Consider the following 22,104-nt stretch of genomic DNA (forward strand, 5'->3'; position numbering starts at 1 on the left):
TAGAGTGAGGTAGGAAACTGGGGCAGGAAGAAGCTTTAGAAAACCATGATGGTCTAGATTTGTAGTAGTACTTCTGCTTTATCCACAATAATCAGGTCTATCTCTGGGTTTAAGTCTGTGGACCTACATGCCATTAGTGCTGAACCAGGACAACTCTGGAGACCCTCCTTGTCTCTTCTCTTTGTATTAACTGGTTTTCTAGTCTCTTTTGACATGGGATTTCCTTTGCTGTAGGCTTTTCTGGTGTCTACCCTTGCAAGTGGTGGATAGTTTTTAATCTGATCCTGAAATACCTCTCCATCTGATGAGGATTGCCATTTTGTCTGACATCGGGCTGCTGCTCCCTTTTGGGAGAGGCAGTCTCTTGTGAAGGTCACAGCCATGTGGGTTGCGCAGATCACCTGCTACCCAGCCCCCTTACCACCCAGTCAAAGTGCCATTCTCAGCGACGTGCCTGATCTTCTCCAGTTGAGACCTCTTGTTCCTTACCCAAATACCTTCAGCGCTGGGCATGAGGGCTTCCGCCTGGTCAGGGCACTCATGGCTTCTTTTGGTGCCACTGACTTCTGTCACCAAGGGGTTTGCACCAGCTCTGGCTCCCACCAGGCATCCATGAGCAGGCAGAAGCACACAGCCTCCTTCGCACTTAGTGCTGGAACAAAGTGTTTGGTGAAAAAGCATCAAAGGATGTCTTTCTCATAGGTTAAGTCATTTTCTGGTTTTTAAAGTGTAGCAGTTTGCTGGGGTAGTTTTCTTTCCGTGTCCAATAGACTCAACTTGAAAAATGGCATGAGTGACTCCTGACAGTCAAGAGGGAGCTCTGAAAACACACTTAAAAATGAGTGGGAAGGGCCAGTTTGGGTGCCTTATTAGGTCTGGAAATGCATTTGCTTCCTGCAAAAACTGCTTCAGATGTTGTGCGTTTTGTTGCTCATGTGGGGTGTTTTTTATCTCGTCCTCATAGATCAAGGATACTTTCCTTAGGACATACACTGAAGCAATCCAGAATTACAACAAGAACGATGAGCGGAGCCATGCAGTGGATAACGTACAGGAAAGTGTAAGTCTAAAATTGAGTGTTAAGAATTAATAAATAGAGAGAAAGTATACATTCAGAATTGATCACAGAGTCTGAAGTGTGGATGGCTCAATCTGCAAGCTGTATACTGCAAGCAAGATTAAAGGCTAGCAAAGCTGATCTGAAGAAAGTATTTCAACTGATATGCTTGTCCCAGATGCCCAAGTTTTAATCAACAAGCTATCTAATAAAGGCAGAGCCTGTCCCACTTGCTTGTTGCTGGGCCCAGACCTTGAATTAGGTTTAGGAGCCAGTTTTAACCCTTAAGAACAAAGTTTTCTTAAGGGAATCTGTCAATAGGATTATGAAATGTTGTAAATCTCAGTGTGATGAGACAGCATTTTATAATCTAGCGTCCTGTATCACTGAAACTGCAGCAGTTCTCTTCACAAGTACAGTGAGAGGCTGGCAAAGGACACCTAGTGAGTTAAGGGGAGAAACAGAGTCTTATTTTCTCTGCAGGAAAAAGTGGCGGGCAAACATGCTGCTGAGGTGAGCACTGAAAACTGTTCTCTGGCCATGCTGGAGGGATCGTTAGGGGCTCAGCGGAAGAGCCTTTCTGACCCATGGGGTGAGGTAGCAGGGCAATGGGAGGTTTTCTTGCCTTCCAGCAGGGAACAGGACATGAGCAAATGCCACAGCATGGCCAGACTACTTGGAGGTGCCAACCATGAGGGACCAAGTCCACCAACTCCAACACAGAGCGATAAAATCCACATTTAAATTCCTACTGGAAACTGTACCATATCAAGAAGCTATTCCTTCTACTCACAATACATTCTATGAGCCAATTTGCTTTTCATATGATTGTAACTTGCTGAACAGCTCCTATTTTAATGTAATTGTGTTAATGACTTCTAGATCTTCTTTAGAAATTACAACTGTTATGTTGGACTCCTCAGCATGTTTCAAACTGTGCCTCTAACCAGGCTGCTCCGGGTTAGCAGGTTCCTGCACTGCTCTAAACTGAGGATATTCTGCCATCAAATTGTTTGATGGTGTAATGAGTAACCTGTATTTTGAACTTCCAGTTCCTTAGAGTCAGCTAAACTAAATAGTTTTGAGAATTGTTCCATGTTTCTGTCATAGCAAATGTTCGTTTCATTTGTAGCTCTATTTTTACAGGAACTGCATTTATATGCCTTTTTCATGCAGAAAATTCAGCATATACTCTGTATCTTTGAGTGACTGTCTTCTGGCTTAGCACCTAGAGCAGATCATCCTTCCCACCTTAGGGTTTTTCAGCTGATTTCATAGACACACTCCATGAACATATGAGCTCCTTATATTCATGGCTTAGTGAATTTTCCTAGAAGTTATTTTGATGAGTTAGAGGCTTGCTTCACCTTAGCAGTTTGTACTAGTTTGACCATGTATGTGTTATGTGTAATTCTATGTAATGCTTTGGGTTTTTTAAGGCTGTTTTTTTTGACCACATTGTGAGACTCTGTCTTGAATTTCCAGGATCATCTTTAATGTAATGAATAAATATGCAAAGGAAACAAACAAACGGAAAAAAAAACCAGAACTTCAACTAAAGAGCTGGCTTTGTGGCCGGACCTTTGTCAAATGTTACAAGTAGTAGCTGTGCTCATAAAACACCCTTTTTTTTAGTAGGTCATCTGCTCCCATCTTCTGTAAATGACATTCCCGGTACTTCTGGGTTGGGGGGTGGTATCGACTTTTCAGAACTGGAGATAATCCGTCTTTATTTTGATTATGATCTTATCAAGTGGGCAGTGATGATTCTGTACTAGTTTTAGTTCTGGTTGGTTTGTTTGTTTTAAATCTGCCTCTTACTCCCTGTAGCTGAGCTGCTGCGGCATTCAGAGCTACACCAACTGGAGCACCAGCCCTTACTTCTTCAAACACGGCATCCCTACAAGCTGTTGCATGAACTCCAGTGACTGTAATACTCAGGATCTGCGCAACATGACCGTGGCCGCCACTAAAGTAAACCAGAAGGTACCAGTAACGTTGTGCCAGAGGCAGTTGTTATGAAGCCATCCAGTACACCAGTGGAGCGTATGGCTGTTTACAACTGCATTTTGTTTCAAATCGTTGCTTGATAACGTGTGTGTTGGGCTGGAGTGGTGGTAAGGACGGGCTTTGCCCCTGCTTTCTTTCAAATTCTGGAAGCTGGCCTTTCTCAAATGACGAGGCATAGCAACATTTCTGATGAGGAGGGGATTTGTTCCCCTTTCTCACGGCAGAGGTTGAGGTACGGCACTGGTCACAGAGCCAGCGCCAGCACTGGTGACACACGCGATGGACTCCCCACGAGAGCTAGGTTAGTCAGCACTTCCCTGCCTCTCTGCTCTCTCCTGCTGAATGCAGTGGGGTTTTGTTGAGGACAAAGATGTAGCCAGGTGGAGGCAAACGAACTCTTGCTTATGTTCAAACAGTAATTTCAGCTCCAGAGCTTAACTGTCATCCCAAACAGAGAAAACATGGGTGACTGATAGACAACAAGAGTTGTGCTTTGCTGGTACATTTACAGTGACTCTTAAGAACATCTTCTAGCATGTGCTGCTGCAAGGATAGCACAGCCAAAGTGTCCCCTTCCCTGGGGTCACCTGAGGGGCAGACTGGGAAAACAGAATAGGGTTGGGAAAGCAGGTTGGGAAAACAGGAAGAAAAGGAGTAATCTGGGGAATAAAAATACAGAAAAGATAGATAGATAGATAGATAGATAGATAGATAGATAGATAGATAGATAGATGGATAGATAGATAGATAGATAAATAGGTAAAGAAAGGGAGGTGTACAGAAAAAATAATGCCGCATATATAGCAGACACTGCACTGCAGAAATGCAGCTGAAGTTATTGCTTGCAATGCTGGTGCATCATCAATTCTTTCTTTCTCACTTGAGATTCGCAAGAGGCAACAGACAGTTTGTTGGTAAAAGGAATGATGTTGTGGTCAAATCACCAAGCAAAGTGGCAGCATAGCTTAGTCAGACTTGAGGGTTGTTTTCTGTTCTGTTCTTAAAGCTTCAGAGCTGAATTTAAAAAAATTAATAGAAGTCCTGAGTAGCTACCAGGGGAAATACGGAAATTCCTCTCTGTCTTCTGTTTCTGTCTTTTTCGCCTCAGTCACCTGTGAATCAGGAGGTTGGACTGGTGGCTGAGCACAGCCTGAAACATCTTTCTTTGAAAACCAGTGAAGTGGTCAACATTTTCTAGCATGTGTTTATAAAAAGTATACTAGAGTATTATTTTCCACTAAGCCTTTCTTTTCTGTGGTAGTTTAGGAGAGCCACTTGTTGCAGACATATGTGGAACATCAGTGACCTCCATCTGTTACGAAACTCACAGTCACCACCAGCAAAGTAATCTTGCTGCGCTGCACGAGTATGAAGGATGAGCCACTCCACACAGTTGCAGTTTGTGAACTTGTAGTAACTTTCTGGTTTTGTAGAAACTGAAAGAAGGCAGGAGGCAGGACAGGGTTGATCTAGGCTATGTGCATTATGGTCAGCATCCCCTGCAGGCAGAGTGCCTCCTGGGCAGCCCATCCTGAGCCCCTGCTTCTGCCCACCTTCCCAGCAGGAAAGCTGTCTGGTGTGACTGGTGCTCTGCCAGCAGGTCCCGCCTTTCCAGTTCAGGGTGACCACGCACTCTGAACATTTCCTGGCTGCATAACTGAGCAGGTGCCATCCGCATTCCCAGCACGGATCTGGTGTTCCCCCGAAGTGCCAGGCTCGCTCTGCATTCGCTGCATGCACAGAGAAATTCCTGTCTGCTCGTGAGTTCCTCTTGGCCAAGGATGCCAGCGAAATTGTGGGAAGCGGCTGAGGGATGAACAAGCTTGTGCTGGCCCAGGGCTAGTAACTCACTTCCAGCCACGCTTGCTCCTAAGTGTCTCTCCTGTCAAATGCACGAGTCACCTGACGGAAAAGGACTGCTGATTCCTCAGGAAGCAGTGGACTTAATTACTTGATTTAATTACCTAGGGGAAGTTTGGATGTCCTGCGACATTGTGTCCCATTTTCTGAGACAGCCATTTGTAACCAAAGGTTGTAAAGATTTCCATTTAGCAGTTGTGAGATCTCGGAGTTGTCCCAAACGCTTGAACAAGGTGGGATGTTTCTGAAAGGGGCATGGGAATTAAAAACAAGCAGCATGAAATATTGTGTGGCCCCACGCTTTCACTTCAGATAGGAAGGAAATGTCATTGCCTCTGACCCAGGCCCCTTGGTCGTCTTGGAAATGGGCATTTCGCTCTGTGTGTGTTGGAGAAAAAGGGAAATACATGTTGTCTGTGTTGTGGAAGACCCTTGTTCCCGTTCCTGTAGATAAGTATATTTGGATAACATCTTTTTGGTGGATCTTGCAAAACTGTCGGTAAGACAAGTTCTCGATGAGCTAGTCAAATTGCTAGCAGTTATGAGGGCTAATGATTAATTATCCAGAGAGGTTTAAACTAATGATCTAATTGCAGGACTGCAAGACAGCATTCCTGGATTTTCCTTTGCCAGCTCTGACACTAACTTGCTTAGTGACCTTGGGTAAATCATTTAGCCTCTCTCTGTTTCTTCATCTCAGAAGGGCCTAATACCTAACTGTAAGAGCTGTCATTAGGATTAGGAAATTAATGTTCATATAGTGCTTTTAATCTTCAGAGCTCGTTACCAACAAATCTCAAGAACTAGTTCTCTCTAAAATCTTAAAAAAGGAACAGATGCATGGACTGAGGAGTGGTCAGATACTTCCTAAATTGTCATTTCTGTCCTCTGAATCAACACCCAGGTGGGCACACGCAGTGCTTCACGTACTTCTGTACTCTATGTACAACTCTTGGGTGCTTCTTGTACTCTAACTCCGTGCACAGTAAGGACTGAGCAATTAAGCTGTATTTATGCAGTGCACTTCAGGAAACAGATGATTGTGATTTGGGAAAACACAGTCTTCAAATGAGGAGAGTGATCAAAACTATCTCCCTTTCATGGTGTTTTTTTTAACGAGATCTTCTGTCTCCCTCAAATTATCATTGCTGTTAGATGTTGCATCTCTTGAAGGCTGTTGAACAGAACAAATTTCAGAAGAACCAGGAGAACATTAAGCCGTGTCAGACAGAATGAAAGCACTGCTGGAGAAATCTAATCTCGTTTCATAACATGTAAGACACACAGAGCTATAGTTACTTGATGCGTTAAATAAGCAAGCTTGAATCTGACATACTGTACACTGCTGGAAGACGTAATTAAGAATTAATATGTACACTTAAACATGTCAGAACTGAATTACAGCTGTGCTGGTCCTCAGCTGCTATTAGGCTTACCACTTCATTATTCTCAGGATTAAATAAAATGGCTTCTGATACTGTAAAAGAGGTTAAAGAAATGATGCAATTTAGTTCATGAATGGCCTGTCTCTAACAAAGGACATAATCCGTTTCTTCTAGCTGTTGTTTTTTTACAAGCATCTAATGCTCTGAAGTCATATAAAGAGTTCCTAAAGTGTTTGCAGAGGTGAGGGGGTGTGGATAGAGGGGGAATGCAGACACAATTCTCTCTTATGGGACAGGAGTCTAAACTGGGAAAGGGAACTCGCTGTCATTTCTGGTTTTTCCAGCTTCTGATAAAGTGGATAAAGTATAGAACGTTACATAAAATAGCTTGGGACTGGCCTTAAGCTGAGAGTGGTGTTGGTCCTTTGAGGAAGCGTGGCAAAAGGGGCTGAAAGGTGGCTTTGGGCTGCGTGGGCAGATGGGTTAGTAATGGAAGAAGAAGCAGATGTCATCTTTCTTTTTTTTCCTTTAAGTTTTGTGTCACTTGTTTAGGCTCATTTAGGCAACACAAACTAGGAAAGCTGATTTCAAACGCTTTTTTGAGGAGTAGAGTAGGCAAGGGGATAAACTTCGTGAAAATTATCATTCTGAGGTGGACATCTCAAAAAAGCCTGTCCACGCGAAGCGCAGAAATGCATATGAATCTTCTGGCCCCGGTGTGGGCTGTGAATTGAGGCACGAGAAAGCAAGTCAGCTGATGGCGTCAAGGTCAGAGCTTAGGGAGAGAAAATTGGCTTTGGGGAGCAGGACAGGGAATTTTATGTGCAAGAGCAAACGAACCAAGAAACTTCATACAAAACCCTTGATAACTTTGTTATATGTTTTAAAGTTCTGTACTACTCAGTACCGTGCCTGGTGTCCTTTGACAGGCGAAGGCAAGCAGAATGCTGCACTGGACACCTGGAGCAGGCTTGTAGTAAATATCTGGAGTATTAGGAGATCAGTATAATTTATTAATGTTTGACACCTGTACTGTATTATAACATGACCTTGTATTTTTACTGATTTGGTTTCAGATCAAAGCTATATTAATGTTTTTCAAAACAATGAGAACTGACTTCCTTAATAAGACCAATAAAGGTGAATGCAACATCGCATTTAGCTTTTAAAAGTACTAAAATACATTTGTTTATAAAAAGAGCTGGTTTTGCCACCACTTTCCATCATTCACTCGGAATTGCTATTAGATAAAAAGGTGACATTGCTGGAAATTACAACAGAAATATTGTCTGGTCCAAGTCCATTTTAAATGAGAGATTTGTGTGTATGCATTCGTGGCAGGGAAGGTCGATACAAGGAATGATTGTGTTTGTTTTCCAGGGCTGTTATGACTTGGTGACCAGTTTTATGGAGACAAATATGGGAATCATAGCTGGAGTGGCTTTTGGGATTGCTTTCTCACAGGTGAGCGCATAAACGCTTCCCTTTATGCCGCCCCCCCCCCCTCCCTTTTTTTCTCTCTCTCTTTTTCTTTACCTGGACTTCAAGGGAGGAAGGATTATGGGAAGGGATTGAACTCAGCATGCTCATTAGTCCTGAGGTCATCTGTTCATTGATTTTCTTTTTTTCAACTTAAATGAAGTTTCTCCTTGGGAATATCAGTTACGGTTGAGCTAATGACTAGCTCAAGGAAAACAACTTGTCCCTCCATCGGGTCAAATAGAGGTTAACCCAATAAAACATTGGCTTAAATGGAGCATAAACAGCTAAGAAGACAAACAGCTTATCCATTGTTTGGATAGGCTTCTATCTTCTAAGCACTCTTAATTTTTGTTAAAGGACGCTAGGATTCAAAGCAGAGTGTGCCTTCAGGCCTCCCCGTCCTGGACCTGGAGCCTGGCGGGGGCACCTGGTTTTGGTGACCGAATTTGGGTTTTTTTTTTTTCCTTTTAGCCCTGAACACTGAGCAGAGATCTGCCAAAGTCATATTATTAAACCAGCTCCTTGCCTGCACCAAAAGGAGTTTAGCGTGGGAGGGACGAGGGGAGAGCTAAGAAGGTGCTTTCTGCTTCCTGATATTCAGACTGCTTTTGCCTGGACAGGAGATGGGGAAGCTAAAGGTCTGGTCAGAATCTTCTGATCGAGAAGGGGCAGGAAAACACCTGCGTTTTTCAACAAGAAGCTCCTTTGTACTAGTCACTTCGTCTGTGATGGCGAGGGCTCTCCTGGAAGCATGCGAAAATGAGGGCGAGGGAAACACAGGCAACGCAAAAGTGCTTGCAGAATGGTACAGCAAAACGCACAGCGACGCGTGTGATGCCCGAACCACTTCTGCCTGAGAGGCTGTCTGCCTTTCCTCTGCGGAGAGTGCCTAGGACAACTGCAAATGCTGTGTTCAAAAACTACCACGCAACTTTCATTTGCTTCGTTCACACAGTATTAAAAGTCTGGGTCCTGAGGCAACACTGAAAAATAGGAATGTGTCTGTTGAATGACTTATGTTTGTCCAATGGTTGGAAAAAATGAGGCGCTAGGAAAAATTATTTGACTTCTTATTAAAACTTGTTAATTCGGTTAGCAAGCTGTAAGTTTACACTGTGCTGCGCTGGAAACAGGTGATTTGCCAGTGCTGTTGCCGGTGATGGGCAAGTGAGTTAAAGGGAGAGCTGTGGCTGCCCTCTTGCCCCTGCTGAGCCGTGTGGTCAGTCCGTGCTCGGCTGCGCGATGTTTTAGTCGCGTCTCTCTGAGGTTTAATTTGCTCAGCAGTTACAATGGCCTCCAGGTTCTTCAGAGTAACTGTCCCCACGCCATGTGAAAAATGGCCACCGCGTCCTCTCGGTCAACGTATGCACAACCTGAGGGAGTCCTGAAACTGTCTGGGCTCGGACCAGCCGACTGCCCTGCCTTGGGCATATCTGGAAACCTGATGTCTTCTAGCCTAGGTGTTAGATGTGAGAAGCCCATGATTTGGCCTGTCAGCCTCTTGCACGTGGGTGTAAACATTGGTTCATCGTACCACCAGCCACCCAGAGCGTCTGCGTGGGTGTCAGGTCTTCAGGATCCAGAAGCGGTGAAACTGCCGGTCTGGAGCTGTTGGTGCATGGAGCAGGGGGAGGTTTGTTCTGTTTATTTTTAATAGGCTATTCTAGTTCCTGTTGAATGGTCATGGTTGTGTCGATACTCTTTTCCAATCTTCATTATGACTCGATTACAGCTGTAGGACTCTGAGCTCTTATTTCAGTTCAGTTTCTAGACAGCCAGAAGGCTATAAAGCATCTTTTAAAATGCCTCATGTAAAACTATTCCAAAGCAAAATGGGATGAGTAGAATTTTACAGTTCATATGCTGTTGGGGCAAATGCCTCGGTCGGGACCAATGCTACCTGGAAGCCTTCGATCGGTCTGTCGTGCGTAGGATAGGCAAAGCGTCGCCGTGTCTGGCCTGAAGGTTGTTTGCGGCAGGGACGGAGGCTGCGGGAGGAGCGCAGCTGGAGGTGTCGGTGTTTTGGCACATGCCGGGCTGTTCGTTCCGGGTCGTCAGCTGTTGGTGAGCTCGGCCCAGGGAGGTGGGCGGGCAGCGCGGGCAGAGCCTGGTCCCTGCGCGGGAGCCCTTCGGCGCGGTTGGCGCGGCGGCGGGCAGCGTGGTGGGACAGGCACCCTGTCACCGCGGCTCCAAGGAGAACCGGTGGGTGGGTTGGCTTGGTGGTGGTGGCGGCAGCTCCCATGGCCTGAAGGCTGCCAGCCGGGGATGCCGCTCCCCTGCGTAAGCGCAAGGCTCGGGCAGCCCTCACAGATACCCAGCTGCTTGGGGGGTTACGACCTCGTAAAATGGAGAAGAGAGGGCATGCAGGGGAGAAGAGCGAGCGCAGCTCTCCTGGGGCGTGAAGAGTAGAGGGTGGCCAGTTATCATTTACTGCCTAATCTGTTTTGCTGGACCCAATTAGGAACGGTGTTTACAAATTGATTCCAGGTTAACTGTGGCTGGCGGTAATGCCAGGCGCTGCTCCAGCTGTAGGCAAGGTTTCGATGTTCCTACCGAGAAGAGGTTTAATCGAAATAAAAGACAAATTAGATCATGTTGCTCTTCTACAGTGAAGCACGCTCAAGGGCCTTTCCTTCACATGATTTGTTAGGTGTTGACCAGCACGGGAAATGTACTGATTCCCAGAAATAGGGAAAGTTAAGGTAATGGCATCGCACATCTCGCAGGCCTGGCACAGCCCTCCCAATCAGAGGAAGCGTTTTAAAAAAACTGCTGCGTTGCTGACATTGTCTGCATTGCTCCTCGGGTTTGAAATAATAATAATAAAATACGATTTGACTGGCTTTGGAATCAGATGCCAATGCTGACTTCCAGCTGGAATAATTTTGGTTTAGCAGGTGCTCTTCGGAGCAGCAAAATGATGGCTGTGTTGTGCCCAACGGAGAATAAAATTATGCAAGCAGCATAGATGATGAAGAGTTTTGCCTAGCTGAAACTACAGTGCAGGCGTTGGCTTAAGGGGCGCAAGAGGCAGGGTTTGGCAGGGTTTATGGATTGTGGTTGCAGTAGAGTCTCTGAGTGGGGGAGTCTCAGCGCAGTGTGAAGGCCAAATTATTCCCTTTGTACTGAAGGACTGGGAGTCTGGTGCTCTCCACTTGCTCAGAACCAGTTCCTGAGCATGCACAGTTCCCATCGTTTGAAGATACGTTCTCATGTGGCTACAGCCCCTCTCTACAGTGTGGAGTCCACCTGCCGCCTTCGCTTTTAACATTAATCTGAGTAGCTCTGCCTGACTACGGACACAGTTCTGGTGCAGACATCATCCACCTTGTCTGCTGCAACTCCTGTCCAAGTATAGGGAGGCTGAGGCTTGGCCCTAGCACAGGATTACACATCGGTCACCCCTTGCACCAGGATCTGTGTTGGGATCCAATATGTGACCTGAAATCTAATATAAGACCAGGTTGCTTCTAAAGACTAATCACTGTGGATTCAGCGTGGAGATAGGACCTGTGCCAGAGGGATACCACAGCACAGGAGGCTGACTCGGGTAAGTGACATGTAAGATAGAAGATTCACTGTCTTCTGAAATAGAGCCAAGGAACCTGGATGCTGGGAGGTTTGCATTTTGAGAATATGGTGAGCTAAATCATTGAGCTTAACAATTATTCCTGATGGATAAAAAAACCCTGTTTTAGCTTACCTGATCCGCTGATGAATTCCAAGTTAGTTCAACATATTTCTATTTATAGAATTTGTCTCAAAGAATGAGAAATGGTGAAGATACCAAGACTCAAAATAAAATAGAAATTCAAATTGCACTTCAGTTTCCCTTCAGTATAGTAAGATGTAATAAAGATGTCATGCAGGACAGCTTCCAGTCAGTGTTAACTCCTACAAAATAACTATATTAAACAGCCAGTTATCATGTATGTGATAGGAGATAAGATTGCCAGGAAGTTACTGTGGATGGTTTTCAGGGTTCAGATCTGAAATAGGCCTGAAATGACTGCTAGAAACCACGGGGAGGTGAAGAACGCCCAAGCTGCATGGTGCTTTCTGGAAGGAGAGCCAACAGGATGGCAGTAAAGGGAGACGCACCTGAGGGATGTGGGTTTCCCAGTGCTCTAAGCCAAAGAATTCTTCAACATTTTCAAGTTTCCTGCAGCAAGACCAGAGGTACCAAGGCAAACTTTCAGTTTTCCATGTAATAGTTCAGAAGACCAAGATAGTCTTAGAAAAAAGAGAAGAAATGAGAAAAGCGAGAGAGAATCCAAATGCAGAACCAAGTCTGGCATCTCAGCACTCAAAGAAGTGGGGCTATTACAAAAAATAAATTAGGAATCGGATAAAAGCTGAGATGGGGCATTTGAGAGGCACTGGGAGCGAAGGGAAATGAATGGAACTTCTGGCAGCTCGTTTCTTTGTGGGAATCCTTTCATGCCGATTCCTCTGGTTTTTCAAAGGAGCTGCGAGGACCCGCTGCCCGGCAGGGTGAGGGGCTTCCTCCCACCTGAAGAGCAGAGCTTGCAAGCGATCAAGCGAATGCAGAGCGCCGGGGTGGCGGAGAGCGCTCGTTTGTGGTTCGCAGACTGGGAGCCTCTAACCTAATTTAAATGCAGAGGGCTGTATTTATGACTGTAATGAAAGAGCACCTGAGGAAAATTCAGCAACTCAATACAGTATTGCTTCTTCTTGGCTACAGGAGGGACAATACTGTTGTGGTTAAATGTGGAAGTCTGCACACCTTGGAAAATACGTGGTTTTATATGAGTTCAAAGTACTGCTAAGATATTTATTATAGCTCTGCTATGTCCTGGTAATAGCTAGAAATGCTGTATAAAATGTGTATGCAATGGCTCGATATGCATGCCATTATTTTTGAAGTACAAAAGGTAAATATTATGTTATATATACCATATATAACCCCTGAAATGCATAAGCCAGCATATGGTCAGAGCCAAGAATTAGTAAGTGGGCCAAAGATCAGAAAGACGCATTCACGTGTAACCTGCCGTTCGTCTTACACTTGTAAGACTTGAGTAAATCAAAACATTGTCACATGCCTGCAAAAGCTACAAAGCTCAGACGCGCTGATTATTAGAGTTACAATCTGTTTTAAACAGCAGAATCCCTATTGAAAGGTAACTGGGGAGGTCTGCTGCAGCTAAAGGGGGAAAGAAAAGCCCATGGTTTCCTCTTTGTCCGGGCTGCAGCACCTTGCCCCTTGTAAACCTGATAGGAGCAGCAGATTGTAGCTGATAGAGAGGATTGTAAGAAATGTGAAACTACAACAAAAAGGCCTTAATATTCTCTAGTTTTTAGTAGTCTTTAGTATTGTAACTTGTATTTCTGCATGCATAGTGATATAACAATATAACTGTTACACTAATCCCTGTTTTCTCATTAAGGAATGTAGTGGAAGGACATGGGCACAAGCTATCACTTAGTCGTTAGACAAAATAATTAAGTGAAACAAAAGTGGTCTTGATTTTCAGCAAATAATTGGGATAATTGTGGGATAAAAGAGACTCCTAAATAACTCTACTCCAGACAGCTCAGCCTTGGGAGGGCAAATGCGCTAAGCTACAGAGATAAGGAGGCACCAAGAGAGCAACAAGACTGGAGCAAAACAACCTGAAGGACATGATATACGTAATGCTAGAACTGAGTTTGCGCAGAAAACAAATGTCAATCAGTGAACAGCGTGATGAAGAGGATGGGCCTTCATCTTGGGACCCCCGAAGACCACCCAAAGATACTAGCAGACATGCGTGAAATATATTTACATATGCTAATTAGTTCCTAGAAATATAATGAATAATTACCTGTGTGATTGTATTTAACCTGAAGCAACAGGGTGTCTGGCGCGCACGTTTGGAGGAGAAATCCCCCGTGTGCCCGGCGCCGCAATAAAGAATACCTGCTTAACAGTATACATTGTACTGTTAGGTTTTTCTTACCGGATCTTCGAATCATAGCTGGGAACAACGATGGCCGTAATCTGGGTGCTCGTGGTGGGAAATAATAGGTGCCTCGTGGCACAGACATAAAAAAAACCCCAACAACAACAGTGAACTTGAATATACATACGTCGTTGGCTGTAGTAGGATGAGGGAGGAACTGATTTGGGTCTGGCATGGGATTTACTCAGTGAAAATAAATAGGATGAAGTATGCTGTGAAGTTCATCTTCATCAGAAATGCAGTAAGGCAGAGAAGAAACCTCTGAGAGCAGCTGGGGAAGGCGAGAGAAGGCTGAATGGTACCCCAGACACAGAGAAGGGATAGCAGAGCAGGTGGGACAGGGCCACCCAGAGGCGTTTACTCTGTTCTGCCTGTCGGAGCACGGAGAAGTACACACCGGGAATGTGCTGTGGGAAATCTCGTTCTCCAAAGCTGGACTGAGCTAAAGAAACTTCACATGAGTAAGCGGTGGGAGTGTTAAAGACTCTCTAGGAAACCCGCAGAATGCGGTGGGTTTTCAGCAACGCTTCCCAAACGGCCAAATTGATAAAATCATCCTCATGGTGACTGGAATATTTAAGCGTGGAAATCCAAAGCGCAGCCAGAATATGCTGGGCACCCTCATCGTCAATGGTCCGTGGACTCTGGGCGAGTGCATGAGCACTCCAGCTACCGAAGAAGTTTCCTGCTGGAACATCCATCTAGAGAAGTTTAGTAGAAGAGGCAACCAGATGGCTAAAATGTCTTCTTGGTAGCATGTGAGATTTTCAAAAGCTGGGGAGGGTTTTCAGCACCCGCATCTCTTTTGGTGACTGTGAAAACACAGCCCTCAGGCCCTAGCAGCTTAGGTTGTTGCTGGAGGTTGGTCAGGAGATGTTGTCTGTGCCACACGTCTGGGTACAACCAAAGCAGTGTCATCCTTGGTACTTGGTGCAAAGATTGGGGGTTACGTGTGGGGGACAGTGGGGGTTCACACTGCTGTTAGAGGTGACTTCAGGCACTTTTGACGTGCCCGGAGCGGTCCTGGTGGACACTGAAACAGGAGAGGGAGCGGTAGTGGCAAATTCCTGGCAGATGGAGCGTGTCCTGAGCAGAAGTGTGACATCTTAGGGGCAGAAAAGAGTTTATCTGGATTTGAGGTACCCTGGCTTGGTCTTGCTCTGGGCTGATGCCAGCCCAAATCACGCAGCTGGCTGGTGGAGAAGATGTGTATCCTGGTGGTGCCCACGTTAGCAGGGACCACTGACAGGGCAAGGACACGTGGTCCCAAGCGTGAGACAGAAGAAGGAGCTGGCGTGGGCGAGCATCCATCCGGGCGTTCCCTACGCATGCTCCGTGGGGTCTGGGGGAGCCCCGCTGCTGCCGAGAGGTTGTGGTCCCCCTCCCCAGGCAGCGCTGCTCCCGGGGCTGGGCCATCCCTGCTCCCAGCCGTCGGCAGAGGCGGCCCTCGTGCCTCGCCCCCGGTGCCGGGGCTGGGCTGTCGCGCTCCGGGTAGGCTCGGGAGTCAATGTATTGACCAAGCCGGAGGAGAAAAGCGAGGTTGAATTATTTATAGTGTCTTAACGCTCGTGGCGTGTGCGGGAAACGCTAACAAACTGCAACAGGCGGAACGCGGAGATGACTGAGTGCTTACTGACGAGCGGGAGCTGGGGGTCTGATTTCAATAATCTGAGTGACAGCCAAGGGAACAGCAAAAGACTCGGGTTTTTTTCTATTTATTTCCAGATTTATAACGCTCATTTCTCCGGTGCCGCGTGATCTGCAAAGAAAACCTCGCTGCTCCGGGGCCCGGGGAAGCTTCTCCCCATCGCGCTGTTGGCGAAGCCAAAGGGGTGCCGGGGGGTGGCAGCGAGGGGCCGGGGGCGAGCTGGCGAGCGGGCTGCAGCCGGCCCTGTGCCAGTGCCCCGCCAGCTTATCCATCCCCGTCGGCTTGGCCGGGCAGCGACAGCGGGTTTGGAAAGGGGTAGGAAGGCGTGCTGTCTGTGGAATAAACACCCCCTGATAACAATCAAGAGATCCGATGAAGGAAGATGGGAGATTTTCATGCTGGTTTTCAGATCAGAGTGGTCCTTAAAATAAACCATAAATTCTGTAGCGCGTTAACAACTCCAGAACATGAAATCTTTGCTCACCGCAGCCTCTCCTTTGCTCCGCGTTCACGTAACTTAACTTCTGTTCTGCTTCTGTTCTTGCCCGGAACAGCTGATCGGGATGCTGCTGGCGTGCTGCCTGTCCCGGTTTATTACCGCTAACCAGTACGAGATGGTGTAACGAGGTGAGCTTTCCCTGCCTTCCATGCGATACACTGCGTAAGCCCCGGTGTCTTGTGGCTGCGCTGCCTCTGCTGAAGAGAGCGGGCAAGTTTGAGACGCTCAGCACCTTCATCGAGAATTAAATCTTCGCGTGGGATTTTTTTGCTTTGGGGTTTTCATCCCAATATTCTGCCCGGTTGGGAAAAAAAAGGGGGGAGGGGGGGAACAACATGCTATTGAATGTTTTGTCATGTCGGCTTTCTTCTGGAAAAGGGAGGGCAAAACATCCGGCGTGAGCGCTGTTAGCGACCAAAGCAACCTGCTTCTTTTCTCTTCTCCTCCCCGACCCAGTCTTTCGGAGTGCGGAGTCCAGAGCCCGTCTCAAGACCAGGAGCTGCAGAATTGGAGAAAGACTGAAAACGAATGTCATAGCACACACTGTCTCTCGCACGCACACCCGCACCCCGACACGAGCAAGCACGTGCGCGCGCGCACTCGCACCCCGCCTCCCGAACTCTGTCCCATGCGTAGTGTACCGCTCTGTGAAGCGCCGCGGTGCCGCCGAGAGCAGCCGCGCCGGGCCCCCGCGGCCGCCGGACCCGGACCCCGTCCCCGCGGCGCGGCGCCGGACGGCACCGTGTGTATGTTCTTGGTCACGCAGTAGTTGCATCGTAAGTTAACCAAGGTAATTCATTAACGGCATCGATCGGGCTGTGCATGTAGTGACTGGAGGGCGTAATTAGCCTCTCACCATGGTTAATAAGTGTTGCACACGTTCATCTAAACTGGTATATGAAATATATATTCTTTTGGGTTTATCTTAATTTCTTGTTTTGTTTATTGCTTTACTAAGGTTTTCATCCTTTCCCCCCTTCCCTGCGCCTGCCCCCCTTCCCCAAAAACAAAGGAACCGGTAACATAACATAAAGATACTTGAAAATGATGTTAAAATGTTGTGCTCGAAGGGAACCGTTACTCCTGATGTTCTTCTACATCTTTGATTCTTACTCAGTGTTGTATGCCTAGTGCGTATCCCGGTAGGCTTTGTCTAGTGCATTTTGCCTCTGAACCTGATCCTGTGTAATACTGTTATTCAGCTGTATTGTTGCTTACTGTGAAGGCAGGAATTTTGCTTCCTTTGTTTTTATTAGGTAGTTACGAACTAATTGAACTGTGCTGTACTGCGGCCTTCATACTTTTTTTCCTGTTCTTTCTTTTTCTTTCTTTTTGCATTGAGGTTGCAGCCACCAAATGCATTGTTGAATCAAATCGAAATAAAAACACACACACACACGCAAAAAAAATCGCAAAAAAACCAGGCATATGAAATATTTTTGGGGGAAAGCAAAAGTTTAAAACCTTTTTAAAAGAATAGGACTTTTTTAATAATGCCTCTGTCTAGCATGCCAATGAGAATGCATTGATATTGTGAGTATTTGTGATATACGTATTAATAAATGGAACCAGTACAGATTTCTAGCCACTTCCTTTTCGTTCTTTAGTCGTAACAGAGCTCTTTCGAGGGGGGAAGTGAACATGAAACACAGGCACGCAGCTTGGAGTGACATGTCTTGATGCATATTTTAACAGCTAACTTGCTTGTGACAGAAAAATCTCGCTACTCTGGAAAAGAATGAGGAGGAGCTGGAATTGTTTCAAAACTCCTAGAAAAAAACTTGCACAGCTGGTTTCCCCACGTGACAGATGCGTCCCCTCTGCTTTGCGATTTTTCTTCTTGTGGCTGATGATGATCTGCAGCCATTAATTCTCCCGTCCGTAGCGCTGCGCGTGGTTTTGGCGCTGAGCGGTTCTCTGTGATTTTGGTGAGGGTGGGGAGAAGAGGGGGTTGGCATTGGGGGGGGTGGGTAAGAGCCACCTTTGCTGCATTCGTGGAAAGGCAGGCGCTTCTCTCTTGCGCATTTGAACACGTGGAGTGCTGAAGATCTAATGGAAAGCCCATGCAAGTTTAAACCTGGATGTTTGGGACCGAGCCCTCGCATTGGCAGCTCAGACAGAGAAGACTTGAGGAGGGAAGCCCTGCAGCCTCCCGGCCGTGTCCGCACAGCCTGTCCGGCTGCCGCAGTCCCAGCCCGTCCTCCGTCCGTCTGTCCATCCGTCCATCAGTGCCTCCCAGCCAGTCCCTGCGACCCTCAGCCGGGGGTCTGCCCTGTGTGCTGCCACCGGCACCAGCTCCCGGTGAACCTCGGAGCACTGCTGGCATGATCGCTGCGCTCTCACCCGCAGCTGTGAAGGGGCTCGAGCCTCACGGGCAAAAACCTGTCGGCATCTGTCATCTCACAAACCCGGGTGGCATCTTTGGCTTTGTTCAGAGAGCGCTGCCAGAGCGGGGAGGGCTGGGACCCTGGCTGCTGTGCCTGGGGGGGCTGGGAAAGCGGTACTCCGTGTTGCTCTCTAACGCAGGTAATGGTTTTTATAGACTTGATCCGCTGCCAAAACGAAGAGCTGCGATTTGCTGCTCATGCTCTGCTTCTGTGTTTGATTACAGCTCAGAGCTTCACATTTGGCTTCTGTCACAATCTGCACTTTTCAGCCCAGCTCTAAGAGGCACAGTCCCACCGTATATGCGGTCTTTGGTGGGTTGTGTTCCCGTGGTCCCCGGAGCCGAGCGCTGGCTGCGCTGAGTGCTGGCTGCGCTGTGACGCGCTTCCACAGGCCTTCGTTCCACGAAAACCGCAAAACAACTCAGATTTTCTTCGTCACTTAACGTTTTCCCTGTTACCAGTTGTTGGTAATGGGGACCAAAAGGCTCAGTGTATTTATGCAAGAGCGGCATTAAGGTGCTGGGGAGTCTGAAGTGTTATTTTGTGGCAAGATGCTGTTACGGCCGGGGACGCAGTGACTTCCAGCTGAAGACCTGTTTTCCCAAGGTCTTCTGTATCTCAGATGTTCTCCTACCACTGTAAATGAGCAGAACGTAGTGAGGTTTGGAGCTCTTGTCCGTCCTATGGAAGTGTGGAAGTTATTTTACAGATGTTTTTTCCCAGCCAAGCAAATTATTTTACATCAGAGCAAGTAAAGCACTCACAAAGGTGAGTCATCCATCTCCCTTCCCTTCCCTCTTCTCTTCCCTCCCCAGCCCGTCCTTGGGGTTCAAAACTAAATTGAAATAGAGATTTGCAAATAAGAGGAGGCTGGCCCACAAATTTAAATCTGCCCTATGTAAAGCATCTGCCACGAGGGAGCAGGACATCTTTAAACGTGGAGAACACCAGTGCAGGTCCCATGTAAATGCTGGGCAGTTTGCATGCCCTTTGCTGGGGACAAAGCCGCCGGGCGCATGTGGCAGCACGCGCGTTTGCAGTCCCTTCCGAGGGCTGAGGAACAGCCGCAGCCACTCGCTCGGTTGCTGGGGCTACACGGTGCTGGAGCGATGCCCTTCTCCCGCGGGCGCAGGAAGTTCGCGGGGGATGTCCTTCCACACCAGAAAGAGCTGGCCCACCAGCTGCCCCAGTTTCGCTCCCTGTTCACCCCCGGGCAGGTCTCCTCTGCCCCACGGAGGGGAGGGAGCGCAGCGAGGCTGCAGCCTCCTCCCTCGGGAGCCACCAGTGTCCTTCTGGAGTGGAAAACCACCAGCCTCTCCTTGGCTTTCTTTCCCTTTTTTTTTTTTCTTTATCCTGAAAGAAAGAGTTGTTTGTGCCAAAAGCTGATTCTTTTGAAGATGCTGATGTTGGGTGACAGGCCAGCAGGCCCCCAGACTGCTCCAGTAGTAAAGCATGTGCTCGGCTTTAAGGCGTAAAAGAGTTGAATTAAGCGCATTCAGCAAAGCCCTTCGGTGCGTGCTCAACTGTTTCCCTCGGCCCCGCAGCGCTCCTGCTTCTGTGGGGTGGGTGGGTTAATTGGGCTCTCAGCAGCATCCATGGAGAGGATGAGGCCAGTGAAGGACCTGCCAAGGGCTTCCCCGGCGAAATCCCCTGGCTCGGGCTGGGGTCACGCAGCAGCTCAGGCGGGGAGGTTGCACGAGCTGGCTCCGTGGCATCCCCTGCCCCAGGCATAGCATCCCTGGGCACAGCATCGCGGTCCACAGCATCCCCATGCTTCCGTGCTACCCTCGTGGGGGGGAGAAGCGGGGCGATGGAAAGGAAGCAAAGCCGGGGCTGCCAAGTGCAGGTTAATGGGAGCCGGGCACAGACGTGCAGGATTTTCCCTCCGGAGGTGAAGCTGCCATGGGGTACCAGGGGGGCTTTGCCTCAGGGGCTGAGGTCCACCCCTGGGCGCGAACCGAATCATCTGCTGAGGAGCGCAGCCCCGAGCGCTGCCGAGGGCATGGTGTGTTGGCCCAAAGGTGGTCCTTCACCGTGGCGTCGAACTGCGGCTCTGGGAGCAGGCGGCCGTGCTGGAGGGGCTTGCTGGCTGCTGCCAGCCGCGGGCGAGCGTCGCTGCGGGGGAGACCGGCGTCGCAGGACTGCCGGAGGGGTTTCAGCCCGGCGCTCCTCGGCCGACCCAGTGCAGGGCCTAAAATGATTGTGTGGCTCTTCCCCTTGACTTTAATGGCTCATTGCTGTTTCAGACAATTTTAAGATTAGCAAATTAATTCGCTGCCAGCCAAGCCCCACGCATAAAACAGCCGGCATCCCACTGGAGGGGCAGGGTTGAGCGGGACGTCAGGCTTCTACCAGGGCTGAGTTAGGTCTGTTTCAGTACGAACCTGTATAATAAAACCAGAAATCTTCACGTTTTGACATATAAATGACACTTCTTCTTCTTTGTAAGTGTTTTGCCCCCGAAACGTGTAAAATCTGGTCAGCTTTCAGCAAGCTGCTTTTACCAGCTTGGCCTGATCTTGAAGAGAAAAGCTGTTGCTTTTGCCTTTTGCTTGTCATTGCACCTGTTCCTCTTGCAGCCAGGAAACGTTTTATTCAAAGGATGTTTCATTTCTGTCTGGCGTGGCCGGAGATACTTGGTACGCGCGAGCTCATTAAAAGCGAGCCGTGCTGAGGCAGCAGCTCCTCGAGCTCCGGAGTCTGTTCCGCTCCATGGTAACGGCAGCGTGGCTATTTTTGGTCTCTGCTGAAGCTATCTATAGGTGACAGCGAGCACTTGTTTTAGATTGCGGTCCCTCCGCATATTCGATGACTGGGGGGGGGTGTATACACACACACATATAACATCCCCAGTGCGCTGTACAACAGTGGGACTCCTAATGCGACGCACATTCACAATGCAGCTACTGAATCGCCAGAATGCTGTTTTTTTATTCACCATACACATAGAACACATTGTCTTGGTCAAGACTTTCAGCAGCGGTAGATTTTGGACAACCCCCCCGGAGGTATTTCCAAAAAGTTCTGGCTTTCAGAAAGTGCCGAGCGACCTACCTTTTGGGAATCCAGCCCTTTGGAAACCTCTCAGGGCACTCAGAAGTGAAAATTTGTTTTTGAAAGCCCTATCTGTTCTTCAAATTGAGATTATTCATCCAAGTGAAAAACAATATTTTTAAAATTGCAATAATAATAGAGGGGAAGCAGGGACAGCTTTCTGGCTCGCATGGAAGCCGTGGTTTGTGTGCTTTATCTTCCTGAGCAGAGAATCAGAAAACACAATGTGAGAGAAGGCTGATGCTGTGTAGGAGAACCGCTGGGATTGGACAGGGGGAGAGAAAAGAGAAAAAAATGTAAAAACTTCTTTTTTTCAGTCAAAAGAGCTTGAAATGGGAAGTATTTCAACCCGGTCGCGTGTCCAACACGGCGGTGCAGCAGCCTCCAGCTCCAAGCTGAGCGGGCTCAGCAGCTCAGGCTGGCAGCGGAGGGGTCTGCGGCAAGGTCTGGAGGGGGCTGCTGCCTGCCAGGACACTGCTGGTGTCCTCCTGATGGTGAGAGCAGCCCTCTGTGGGAGCCTGCAGGCCATCACTGCTACAAGATACCACGGCTCACAGGCAACGAAATTCCCAGCCAGCGTCAGCCCGTGGCACTGCGGCGGCTTTGTGGGAGCGGTTTGACGCCGGCGGTTTCCCACTCCGGTTCCCACGGGCTTACCGTGCTTCCGTGGCATTTACCTTTAACATCGTGTTTGTAAGCTGCTGCGTGCTCAGAAGACCTGGGTAGTGCTTATGGTGATTATTTGGCACCTCCAGC

General features: G+C 48.0%; 1 protein-coding gene across 2 annotated transcripts in view; it reads left to right on the forward strand.

Moving 5' to 3' along the window:
* The window catches only part of TSPAN7 (tetraspanin 7), a 101,733-nt gene extending 84,247 nt beyond the window's left edge, over positions 1–17,486 (forward strand). Inside the window, exons 4-8 of one of the 2 annotated variants that reach the window (XM_075430618.1) lie at positions 965–1,060; positions 2,888–3,043; positions 7,693–7,776; positions 15,963–16,035; positions 16,286–16,354. In XM_075430618.1, coding sequence (XP_075286733.1) covers positions 965–1,060; positions 2,888–3,043; positions 7,693–7,776; positions 15,963–16,031 — 405 coding nt within the window. In that variant the 3' untranslated portion in view covers positions 16,032–16,035; positions 16,286–16,354. The other variant, XM_075430608.1, reaches the window with a different exon arrangement.
* The last annotated feature ends 4,618 nt before the right edge of the window (positions 17,487–22,104 follow it).

This window comes from Opisthocomus hoazin, chromosome 1 (assembly GCF_030867145.1).
Source record: "Opisthocomus hoazin isolate bOpiHoa1 chromosome 1, bOpiHoa1.hap1, whole genome shotgun sequence".
Taxonomy (NCBI): Eukaryota; Metazoa; Chordata; class Aves; order Opisthocomiformes; family Opisthocomidae; genus Opisthocomus; species Opisthocomus hoazin.